Genomic DNA, 12,513 nt, shown 5'->3' on the forward strand with positions numbered 1-12,513 from the left:
CGTTGCCTAGGATTATTTTTACCGCCAGTTGATGAGCGCTCTGGGACCGATGGAGCAAGCACCAGCGTCCTCAGTGGGGCTACTCAGAGCTGTGAAGTTCTGGTTTTCACAGGGTGCGTTCACTGTCTTCACTGAACAGGCACCCTGGGCCGTGCTGTCCCCGGCCCGTCTCTCCCCAGCCTGCCAAGCCAGCCGCAGTGCCGGGGCCGCCGCGGGTCCCCTCCCTGAGGCCGGGGCGGGGCGGCGCACGCCGGCCGCAGTCTTGTCGCTGCCCCATTGGCTGCCGCGCCTCCCGCTCCGCCGCGCCATTAGCAGCGCGCGCCACACCCCCATTCATGGCAGCGCGGCCGCTCGGGGTCCACGCGCCCATTGGCCCGCGCCCGGCGCTACTCGCTCGCGATTGGCGGGCGGAGCGTCAGGAGCGTGGCCGGGCGGAGCGTGGCCGGGCGGGGGTGACTCGTCTGGCTGACGCCCGTGCGCTGCCGCCGGCTGTGGCAACGCGCCGGGGTGGGGGCGAAAGCGCGGCTCCGCGGCCCGGGGCAGGGGCCGGCAGCGGGGCGGCGGACGGACAGATCGACCAGCCAGTGCGGGTGCCTGCGGCGGCTATGGAGGTGTGCGAGAGCGGCGGGGAGCAGCCGCCGCTGCTGCTGCACTGGGACCGCAAGCTGAGCGAGCTGTGCGAGCCCGCAGACCCCGACACTCTGCTAAGCCGCACGGTGAGGAGCGGCGGGGGCGGGCGGCGGCTCCCGGCAGTGCCAGGAGGCCGGAGGCGGGATGGCTGGGACGCTGCCGTGGGCGGCCGCTTTTTGGGGGCCGTGGCAGGGTTCCTCGGGCTCCCCGTGGGCGGAGGTGTCCCAGCGGGCGCCAGGGTCGGCGCCAACAACGCCCCTCGCCCTCACTGCCGCCCTTCTGGCGCTGCTCGCCCCAGGGCCGAGGTGTCCTCGGGTAAGCCTTAGAGTCCCTTGTGAGCCGGCGGGTCTTAACTCCCTCCCGTCCGAGCCTGGCGGCGGCTCCCGGTAATCGGGGTTCCGCAGCTCTCGCTCCATCCGTCGCCGTTTACCCCCGCCCGGCCGGGGCTTCCTCTATGCCCTCGGCGTTGCCGCTTCTCCCGGACGACCACTCAGGAGTCGCCGGCCGCGTCGTCTTCTTCAAGACGAGACTGTCCCGGCTCCGTCCCGCTCCCCAAGCGCAGGAAGGAAGTGACACAAGTTTCGATATTTTTGTTGTTTGTTTTTTGGCTGGAATCCCCATAGTTTGGCTTGGGCAAAACGCATAGTTAGGATAGTTCCGAGGAAATGTGTCTTGTTATCTCTGTTCTGCTGGCTCACTGTTACTCAGGAGACTTCTCGCAAGCACAGCAATACACCTCTGGAAACCCCGGTAGATGTAAATCCCGAGTGGAAGTGTGCCAGAGCACATTGGGACAGCAGCACAGAAGACTCCTCCAGCCCGCTGCTGTGGTTGTCGAACGTGTGCTTGGGTGGAGAGCTAGAGGAACGTGGTGGTGGTCACTGGGATGTGGCAGTGCCCGAGGGATGGCGTTTGGCAGAGGCTGCCACATGCTCCGCGTTGCTTCCTAGCACCCAAGAGGGTGATGTGCAAATACAGCCCCGGAGTGAGGCAGCCAGCACTTCATGGGAGCAGTGGTGACCCCACAGCCACTTCCTCTGTGCTGATCTTGGTGTTAGTCTTTTAAGGCAAACAAGGAAAACCTTATTTGTTTGTGTGTGGTATGTGGTAGTCTTACTGATCCGGGATCGTATCTTGTCACAAGCTCCAAGCCTCATTCCAGCAGGAAGTGAGCCCGCTGCATGCGTGATGGTCTTTAAACAGTGTTTGGTTTCTTTGTCTTTGAAAGTCTTGCACAACGTGTGTCTTTTGGTAGATCCGAGGAAAAGCAATCATGTCATGGTGGCTTGGGTTTTTAAAAGAGCCAGCAGGAAACTTAACAATGGGAAGCTCTTTCTTCAAACAGCTGTTTTCTTGTGTTTTTTTTCTCTTTTATCAACAAGAATGTTTTGAATGAGAGGCTATTTGGAGAGTGCTCCCCTTCAGATTTTACAGTTGTGCTGGCATACTTCTTGCTCTGTTTGGATCTTTGTGATGAGAATGGAGTCGCCACTCTTAACTTTTGTTTCCTTACTCAGTGTTTTCATATCTTAATTAGTGCCTTGAAGGAGAGCTTACACTTGGGTTAGAACTTGTGGCTGCAGTGACGTGGATATGTGTCTTTTCTGTCCTGTTTCAAGGAGCCTGAGAATTGAGATTAAGTGTGTCTTGATAAAGAAAACATCCTGTTTGGTGAATGGAAATGGGATGCCTTTCTCTTTTCTGTTTACAAGTTTTATTGGGGATTTTCAGCTTCAAATGCTGCGATGATGAGCATTTTGTAAGGGGCAGTGCATAGCTGGATGTGCAAAATCTTGGGCTGTGATGACCTTTGTTTGGAGTAACACTGACATTGATTTGTTTGTGTTTGCTGTCTTGCTGATTGGGTCTTTTTATGAGTTTAAAATGTCTTCAGAGACCCTCTTGAAGCCAAACAAAAAGTGTGAAGACAATTTCTCCTTTTGGTTGTTCTTGGGATTTTGAAAGGAGTTTCAGGAAAAAAAGGCCAACTAAATGCTATAAAATAGGTGTAGTGAAGTATTGCAGTCTTTAAAGAAGAAAAGAACGTTTATGAAATTAACGTTCTTTAGAGTGAGAGAACTTCTTCCTGTTGAACGTTTTCTTTTGCCAATGTGCCCTGCCATGTGGAGGAAAATACTGTGCTTGATACTATGAAACACAAGGTCTCTATTTTACCTCTGGCCAAAACTTCATAGAATCATTTGAAAAACCCCAAACAAACAAGCTCTCTGGACAAAACATCTGTTCTTTTCCTGGACTTTCTGTCTGGGAGGACTGGTTTGACCCAGTTACTCTGCTGTTTGTAAATTACTGAAGGGTTTTTCTGGAAAGACTGGGATGATGAGGAGACCCTGCTCTCTCTGCAGGAATCCCCATGCCCTGTGCTGTCAGTCACCCTCACAGCCAGGGAGCAGTGTCCTACAGCATTTTCTGGTCTTCACACACTCGCGAGGTGCCCCTTAGTTGGATATGCAGATCTGTATCCAAGGAAACCGTGGGCTTGGGAAAGGTCTCTGGGACAGTTATGCAGCCCTGGGAGCCTGAGCTGGACTGCAGGGGGAGGAGGGAGAACATGATGATAACTGTGGGGAGAGCTCACAAGCAGGAAAAAGCATCAGATTCCACAGTCAGATCTGTGTGGTCTGGTGAGGGTGAGAATTCTGTGCCAACTGCCTTTTATATATTTTGAGTTAAATTTTAACTTTTCTGTGACCAAAAAGGTTGTTCCTGGCTCCTGTTGTTTTGACGCTAGCAGACAAATGTGAAAGTATGCATACACTTAAAAACTTGACCTCTGTTTTAAACTGTTCCAGCCTGCCTTAATTACCAGGGCTGAAATCCAACCTCCTGGGGATTTACATTGCTTTTTAACAGCTGATGATTTCACCATTGCCTGTAGCTGTGTGAGGAGCTGTTTTCTCACCTTACTGGTGCTATCAGTGGTATCATGGGCTGAACCTGGAGAAGGTGGGGCCTGGAGTAGCTCAGCTTTGCTATTGACAGGCAGCAGTCCTGGAGGTGTCTCGTTAAAGTCCTCACAGTGATCACCTGGATGTCAGACAGCTTTATAGCAGTTGTTTTTCCAGAGTGGTTAAGTTTCCCATAGAAGCAAAGGCTGAAAGGGTTCCCAAAAGCGTGTTCATGGTATGTGTCACGTGTCTGCATTATATAACATAATCTGTGTTATAGCTTGTTATGACTGTGTTGGTAGTGCCATGTGCTGACACTGTGTAAGGCAGTGTTATAATAGTAACACTAATAATAATAATAATTACTCTGTGCTTTTTCCTGGTGGTCGAAGAGAAGGGAAGCACAACACCTGCCACTGCCCAAGGGGAGCAGGAGCGTGGCCAGGTGGCAAAATCTCCAGCTTCTTGCTGCTGCTGTTACTTTCCATAACACACAGGTGGGCTTGAAGTGGGAGAGCTCTGCTGTCGGCCATGGGGCTTTGCTGGAATTGATCTGTGGTTGGACATGGCCCAGCTGGGACCGTGTCTTCTGTGACAAGTGCCAGATTTGATGCAGATGGACAAGTCTGACAAACACGGCATGGAATGCCAACTACCTGTCCCATTGCTGGATGGAGGCTGGAAGGCAGGTGGTTCATCAGAGCCTTTGACATTTAAAACCTCCTTATGTAATGCTGAGGGGGCAGTTTTATTCCCCCCTCCCCTCATTTTCATGGCTATTTTAACACATTGGCTGCTGCTTCCAGATGGTGGCAAAATGCAGGCGAATGCAAGCATAGATGTGATCTTGGCATGGCACATGTAGAACTGTAGGTGGCCTACAGGTATGGGTGGACAGCAGGACTAAATTCCTAGATGTCATGTCCTGGGTGTCTGGATGATTGGTTAACTGGAAGGTAACTTCAAATGCCAAGTAGCCCAAATGGTTTATTCGTTGAACTTAGAACTCATGAAAAAATTGGAATTAGTGAAATGTCACATGGCTGCTGCTGTTGTCTGAGTGGTGTTTGAGCCCTGTGATCCTGTTTCCATGTCACTGTGGACATGCTGTGGACAGCTCAGCCCTGGGACAGTGGTGCAGTGTAGGTTGGAATGAGTGGAGAAGGCTTCCTAGGCTGCAGCTACCAAGTTTCTGTCTCCCTGTGAAAGCAAAACCAAAGGTGAAGGTTAGTTGCCAGGGCTGTGATTGTCATCTAAGATGAGCTTGGAAAATTTCCTTCCCATTACAACCCTCTGAACCTCAGCAGCGCTTGCCTGGTGACTCATTTTTTCTGCCTCAAAAACGAGGGTTGCTGCTACTTGGTGTTTCTAATGACTTCTGCAGGGAAGCTGCCTCTGGATGAGCTGCCAGGGAGTGCCTGGAACCCTTGGAGCACGGCAGCCGTTATTTTAATGGATGACAGTGCTTGATTTTTACAGTCTGTGTGTATTTAATTTAAAGCTGCAGTTACTGCCACGGGTGTGGATGTGGAGCTGGCTCTATCTTACTGTGTGATGGCTGCCTGTAGCTCTCCAGTGTCAGTAAAGTTGGATCCAATTTTTGTTTCATTTTGGTAGGAGGAGAGCTACTTCATTTATTTGCACATGGGATTTAGTCTGGTGCCCATAAACCGTAAAGCTGAAATCTCTCATTCTTTCTTCTCTATACACTTGTAGACTTTATGTAAAATATTTGTAGAGTTAGTACTTGCAAAGATTTTTCCAAAATTGCAGTAAAGAGGGGAAAGGAGAAAGTGAGATTTTCAAATACAGAGTACAGAGCTGATACAAAGCAGTAGTGTTAAATTTTGTCAATGACTTTCCATATCAATAAAAAAGTCTACATCACAACTGCTGAATAGCAAAATTAGTTGTACACAGTGAGTTTGCACTGAAAACAATCTATCCTCCTAATTTTCTTCCCAAATTTAAATAAGAAAACTGTTCCAGTTTGCCAAGAGACATGTCGCGTACTTGTAATGGGCCTACCTGATATACAGGTCCTCTAAAAGCTGAGATAAACACAAGTAGGAGACCTTTAAACTTTACCCTGCTGTTTTCTGACAGTTAAAATCAGAAAAATGAGAGTATTGAGTTGCTGGCTGTAACTCTATAGTGTAGTCCTTGATCTGCAGTGAAGACCAGAGCTGGAAAATTGTTCGTCTGTTGTGGGACTGACTTTGAAGTGTGGTAGATAAGAATGAGCCAGCATAATTAAAAAACCCACTATTTATTATTTTTTCTAATTGACATGACTGATGTGCACCATCCTCTGTAAATGTTTCATTTGGTAAGCCAGTCCTTACACATAGAACAGGTTGTGCACGATAGCAGGGGTAAAGGAATTTCACTTATGGTGTTACCAGACAGGGCTTTCCTGTGTCTGGAGTTGTTTAACTTATCTACAGAACTGGTGGGAACTTGTGCTCTTTGCAGGTCTTTGTTTGTAATGTGAAGAGTCTCTTCTTAGCTAGGGATAAGTGAGTTTCCCTTGTCGTGGGATGGGGACCAGTTTTTTATTAAGGCAGTTTCACTTATTTAGGATTATCTCTATCTGTAGAGGAGGCCAGTGTGTGCTGTGCCTTGCTGGCTACTCCTCCCTCCAAAGAGCTGAGAGTTCTGTGTCACTGTGGGTTCATTTTTTTTTTTGGTCCCTCATCTAACAAGGTCCCTCTGAGATACCTGGTTAGTCTGAAGACACAGTCCTTGGAAAGTAGCCCCCTGTCTCTGAGTGGGCAGGTTTTCTTGCTGGCTTTGCATTTGCAGATAGGTGCTGCTTTTTTGTGGTTTTTTTGTATCCAAATGTTGGTTATCAGGCCTTGTTGTCCTTACTGCTGTCTGTACACCTTCCTCCATGCATTCCCAACAGCTGTTTTCCAGTCACTTCATAATACTTGGTTTAAACTTCCATTTTGTGGGTGAGACGTTAGCAATTACCTGCTAGCGTATGATAGCAATTACGATAGGTGACACTGCTATCAGGCATAGAGTGTCTGAGTTGGCCCAGTGGCATTTGTCCCAGGCTGTCTTGGCTGCCGACCCTGAGCTTACAAAGTCCCCCCTTTAACTCCTCTGATTCTCTACAGCATCTTGCCTTTTTCCAAGAGAAATAGGTTTCTGGTGGGTACCTGAGGGGTGCTTTGACAGTAGAGCTTATGGTCTGTGTTTTCAAGAGGGCACATTCTTTTGTGCTGTTGCTCCCTATTCATCTCTGAGTTATGGAGATGCCTTCTGGCTGTGTTTTTTTTGTGGGTGACAAGACCTGACAGTGCAGTTCTGCACCTGGATGTAACCACAGGCTGTTGTGGCAGCTACCTGGGAGCTCATCCAGTTTTAAAAGGACTTTTTTTTGTCAGAAATTAGCTTTCAGGCATATCAGTTCCCTGACACAGCTTGCCCTGGAGCAGCCAGATGATGCTGACATGAAAGGGCAGGTAGGAATATTTTGCTGGGGAGAGGGTAGTGGAAATGCATTTTGAGCTAAAGGAATGTGCAGTGGGAATAGTCAGAGTAGATTTATGAGTTGTGCTTAGATGCAAACCTGATATGCATGTGTGTATTTATTTGGTACCAGTAGGCAATTATTTGGATGTCACTGGAAATAAAAGGGTTTGCCTGGAAAGAGGTATTTGTTCAAGGGTCATTAGGAAAAAGGGTTGCTTGAGAAGGATGTGGGTACATAGCAGAAAAACAGACAGACCTGATGTTCAAGGAAGCACTGATGTAGGATTGGTCCATGGCCCCACCACTCTTCCATGATGTCAAGTGCTGGTGAAAAGTGGAGGCTGCCTTGGATGCTAAATTATTTTTCTTTCATAAAAGTGAAAGGAGTGGCATGCAAAGAATAAGCTTGGCTTAGGGGCACCATTTTGTTGGAAAGTATGTTGCCCTTTCACCTCCCTGAAGTAAGTGATAGGCAGTAGAGAAGACAGGTGAAAAACGGTGGGGTTTAACAAGGCATAGCTGAGCTGCACATTAAGTCTGAGATGCTGAGCTTTTCAGAGCGGGGACTTTTTCCTCATTCTTGCTGTCTGTGAGCTATCAGACGTAGATCACAACTGCAGAAAAGAAAGTTACTGGATTGAGTTGAGTGCTAAAACTGTGCAGGAAGGATAAACATACTCTACCAAATAATGAGCATTCCCTCTCCTGAGGGTGAGTAGGGAAGTAGAGAAGGCAATGTGAGAAAATAAAGTGTGGCTAAATGGGATAGACCCTAATTGCTGGAGCTGTCCCTATAGGTGCCATCCATCCAAATGTGGAGCTGGATACTGCCAGTGACCTCTGTGTCTTGGAAACTATTACCTTCTATTTTTTTGCCATCTGCTGCTAACTGGCTTTCAATCTTCTGTATGTGATCTGGCTCTGCTGTGGTGACAGGCAAAAATTTAATGGAAAAATGTGACACCCACTTCATCTCTCTCCTCTCTGCCAAAGGAAAGCATTCCTCTGCAGTTGTGCTGGGGCTAGCTTTGTCCTTTCATGCCATCTGTCAGTCATACGGGGTGAGAAATAGAGAGCAGGCTGCTCTAATAACCTCTTAGGGAGCTTTGGGTGTTTTAGGGAGCTTCAGGTCTCCTTCCTTGTCAAATTAGATGTGTCCTGAGCAGCGATGCAGGGCAGACGTTGGTGGAGGCTCCTCTCCTGTAGTGTAGGGGCAAAGAGTAATATTCCTGATGGGTTTAGTAGCTCACCTGGAGCTGGGCTCACTGCATTCCTGCAGCTCTGCTGGGATGAGCCCAGGCTGTTTGGTGACCCTGAAGTGCTCATCTCCAAGCTTTTGCTGCAGCTGAAGTTGCCTGCAGAGGTAAGGAGTGTGCATTTTTGGATGAGATGGGATGTTCTCCAGTAGGCAGGAAGAAAGTCATTTGCTCTTGTTGTGCACCAAAGATGTTGAGTGCTGCCCCTCATTTTGGATGTGAGCAGAGTCCTCAGCTGTGGCAAAATTCTTTGAAGCCCATGGTGGCTTGTGAAGCAAGAGAACCATCTTTCGATTGCTGTGCTTAGGAGTACCTGGTTTAATTTCTCTTCTCCAAAGTTTGGACACTGTAATGTGTAGGTCTGTAGAAAACAGTGGGAAAAGAGTCAGGCTCTTTGCACCACAGCATGGCAGGAAGGTGAGAGGAAATGGACATCAGCAGAAGTGAGAGAGGTTCAGACTGGTAAGGAAAAAAGGCTTCACAGTGAGGATAACTGAGCACTGGAGAGAGAGCTGCCCAGGGAGACTGCACCACCTTCTTCCTTAGAAGTTTTTAAGACCTGACTGACTAAAGCCCTGAGGAAGCTGGTGTTAGTTAGTGTTGGCTCTGTTTGGGTAGAAGGCTGGGCTAGAGATGACCTGAGCCCCCTTCCAGCTGGAGCTGTGCTGTGGTTCCTTTCACAGCAGTCTGCACTAAAGGCACTGACCTGCTCAGATTGAGATAGGGCACTACTGGGCAGCAGACTGGTGTGTTTCAAAGCTGTTGGTCTATGCTACCTTGTACTGGTGTTATTTAATTTTTGTGGATAACCCTGAAACTGTGGATGTTGGAAGAGACCACGTCATGGGTCAGCTCATGTGAGTAGCATAGGGGAGTTTTAGTAGACCTAAAACCTGAAAAACACCCAACAAAAAAAACCCCCAAACTCCATTCCTTGAATACCAAGCAGATCTCAGTTCCTTCATCCCTGCAGCAAATTCTGTGCACAAGAGAATGCTTATCTCAAGGCTGCTTTTTTCCCCAGTCTTCTATAGGTTCTTTTGTTGGCTTCAGTAATCCACCTGCAATGTTTTGGTTTTGTGGGGGTTGTCTGAAGACGTGTATTCTCGTTTATGGAGCCTCTGGTACCCACAGGAGAGATTTGTGTATCTGTAGAACCAAAATTTGGGAGCAGCAGGGAACTGCTCTTCTCTCCTGGTTTTTCTCACAACTGCCAAAGCAGTGATGGCACAGTTGCCTTAGAAAGCTTGTAATATTACAGACATGGTGATGCCTTGATCATCATCAGTAGGAGCCAAGACTAAGAACTTAGAACTAAGAGTGCAGTGTTTCTTGCAGCCAGACACCTGGCTTTCTGGGATCTGTCCTGGCTAGCAAAGGATGAAGACTGAGGGAAAATACGATGTCTGAACTCTCCACTTTCATAAATCCTACTATGAGGCGGCAGCTGGCTTTCTGTAAGACATCTGTCTTTCTCATCATGGGTGTAACTGGCCTCGTCATCAGCACTGATGGTATGTCTTTTTTGAGCTCCCTGGTGCTGCAGCTCCATTCCCCTCCTCCTCTGTGCCTCACCCCTGCACAGCTGGGATGTGTGACTCAGGCCTGGGAGTGGTGTGGGGTTTCAGGTAGGCTGCTAAGATCTATTTTTTAGAAAAAAGACATAAAGCAGAAGGGTTCTTTTCAGAAAACTAAAAGCAAAGCAACTGACACTGCCTACATGTGGCTCTAATGCCTTGTGTACTCCCTGGCGAAATGCTACAGGGGCTGGGGTCTCTCTGGGGATGTCCATTATAGTTGGCTGTGAGCCATCTGCCCTTTCTCTCACTGCGAAGCATTTCCCCCTTGCCTCTCCAGATGGATGCCTGTGTGTCTGGCTGACCCTTCTCTCATGACACTCCTGAAGGGACTGAACCCGAGGGAGAGGGCGGGACAGCTGCAGGAGGGCTCCAGATGTGCGTGGGTGATGCTCTCTTGGGATTCGCAGCTGGGTCTCTCTGCCGGTTGCTGGAAGGCACTGCTCAGGCGGGACTCCCTGCACTGCTCAGGTAGGACTCCCTGCAGGAACAGACACGGCAGGAATGAGCTTTGGCACTGTTCTTAAGGCACGAACTTTCTGGATTCAAAATTTGTCTCCTCCTCGAGCCTTAGTGCTTTTGCAGTTCTTCAATTCAGCTTGTTTGCTCCTCATGGCCTTCAGTGGATGCTGCTGCTTGCCAGGACTAAAAGAGAAAAAGTAGTATTTTGTACTTGCCCAGGGTGACTTGTGACTTCTCACTTGGCTGTACTAATTCAGAGCAAAATTTCAGCTAGATTTCCATCAGAAAAGTGCTTTGGGGAGTCTGCTCTGTGACTTGGGAATGTTTCCCTATTGCCATTGCTTGTTTGTTGAGTTGTTAGAAATATGTTAGGTTCATCTTTTCCCTGTGGTTTTTCTAATTTGTGTTGCTGTTTTTTCTCAACTACAAACACTGCAAGATCAAAATGAGTGCAAAAGTGTCACTGACTTTCAAAATTGTGCAGTTAAAATCTTGATTACTTTTACAAAAAGTTTAAAGATATTTCATGTCCAGAATATCTTTTTTAGCTTTAATGTAAAAAAAACCTTGCTTGGGACAGCTTGCTGGCAAAAATTAGTTGGGGATGGAAAAAAACCCTACTTGCTTTTAAGATTTGGCTTTGGTGCTCAAGAGGGACATCACATGGTGTGGTGGCTGGGATGGAACCACTGGAGCTACAAGGAAATTATTTCAAATTCACAGGCAATTGAGGGGGAAAACGGAGCTTGGAATTGTAAGCAAGAAATGAGAGTCTGCAGAAACTTGCATTGCTGAAGAGGCTTCTGAAGCACTTATTGAGTGCAGAAAGCTGTAAAGTGGGATGTAAAGGAGCCTGGGTTGTGGCTGGGGATGGCCAATTAACAGTGCCACTGCAACGATGAAAGCGTTGAAAAGTATGGTTTGGAGAGATTCATAAAAACCCGGCTCTTGCAGGTGTCAGTATGTCACAGTTTGGTTGAGGACTTTTCAGTTCTTGACACCTGGATATCTGAAAGAGAGGCTGATTTGGGAGAATTCCAAGAACAGTCATAGAAGTAAGTGGTTGAAGTAGCAAGTTTGTGAGAAATGATTACAAACATTAAAAGTGTTTGCTTTGAAGGTGGACAGGTGTTTGGAGGAGTTTGGGGAAGTGGTATGATCAGAACAGTTTATGTTAAGCTCATATTGCTATTCTTGAGGCATCTTTCTCAGTTTCATGTGATGTATGTCATGTCATTTTCAGTAACAGTACCAGAATAGAGTGTCTGTGACACTCTATTCTGTGAAAACTTTGATTTCAGCTATGGTTCTCATAACATACAGATGATGAATATTTCTGTACTCGCAGCAAGATCCCTTCAGAGCTTTGTGTTTAGATTAAAATTATCATAAAGGGAATTATGAATCTTAAGCTATCATTATGCTGTGCCTTTTTTAAACTGCTCATGTCCTCTAGTAGTACCTTTTCTCTATTTGTCCAATCTCATGCTTACAGTTTAGAGAAGGGTAAAAAAGAATCACTATGAAGTAAAGAGAAGCTGATGATCAGCAAAGAATATCCAAAGGGGAAACAGTGTTGGCAAGTGTAAGGGTAGAAAGGCGATTTCTCTAAATGGTGTCATGTGAGAATTAGCTGCTGTCAGTAATCAGTCTTGGAACCAATAAATCTAGATAACTGGAAATCCAGATAGACTGGAAGGTCTCAGAGGAGAAGTTTGGCTTGTTGACATTGATTTATGTTGCATCATGACATCATGAGGAAATACCTGAAAATATTCAATTAATAGGGTAAAGGGGAGGAAATGAAAACAATACACTGGGGATCCTGGTGCCAAAGTTATGTAAAAATATGTGGAATCTTTTAGGATTCCACAATTACAGAATGCAATAATACAGATAGAATTTAACTCTGGTAGGCGGAATTTAATGGAAAGCTGATACAGTCAGACAAACCTGGTTTCATTCTTTGAGATTAAAAAAAAGAGAGTAAATGGAGACATTTTGTGAGCAATTGGCTATTAATTTCACTGTATTGGTTGAATACCACAAAGTGTATGGGATTAAAGGACTGACTCAAAGTAGTTGGTAACAGAGAATTGGTGTCAGAGAATAGATTTATTGGGTTCTGCAAAAAGGTACCAGACAGGAGGCTTCTCAAGGTTTTCATCCATGGTGTGGAAGCAAAGTTATGTGACT

General features: G+C 47.1%; 1 protein-coding gene across 3 annotated transcripts in view; it reads left to right on the plus strand.

Annotated features, from left to right (window-relative positions):
• The first annotated feature begins 493 nt into the window (after positions 1-493).
• LOC106856333 (cyclic AMP-responsive element-binding protein 3-like protein 2) overlaps positions 494-12,513 on the plus strand; it is a 69,261-nt gene continuing 57,241 nt past the window's right edge. Inside the window, exon 1 of one of the 3 annotated variants that reach the window (XM_088165678.1) lies at positions 494-716. In XM_088165678.1, coding sequence (XP_088021804.1) covers positions 606-716 — 111 coding nt within the window. In that variant the 5' untranslated portion in view covers positions 494-605. The remainder of the gene's footprint in view (positions 717-12,513) is intronic. The other 2 variants (XM_088165676.1, XM_088165679.1) reach the window with 2 other exon arrangements.

This window comes from Sturnus vulgaris, chromosome 5 (assembly GCF_052056855.1).
Source record: "Sturnus vulgaris isolate bStuVul1 chromosome 5, bStuVul1.hap1, whole genome shotgun sequence".
Classification (NCBI taxonomy): domain Eukaryota; kingdom Metazoa; phylum Chordata; class Aves; order Passeriformes; family Sturnidae; genus Sturnus; species Sturnus vulgaris.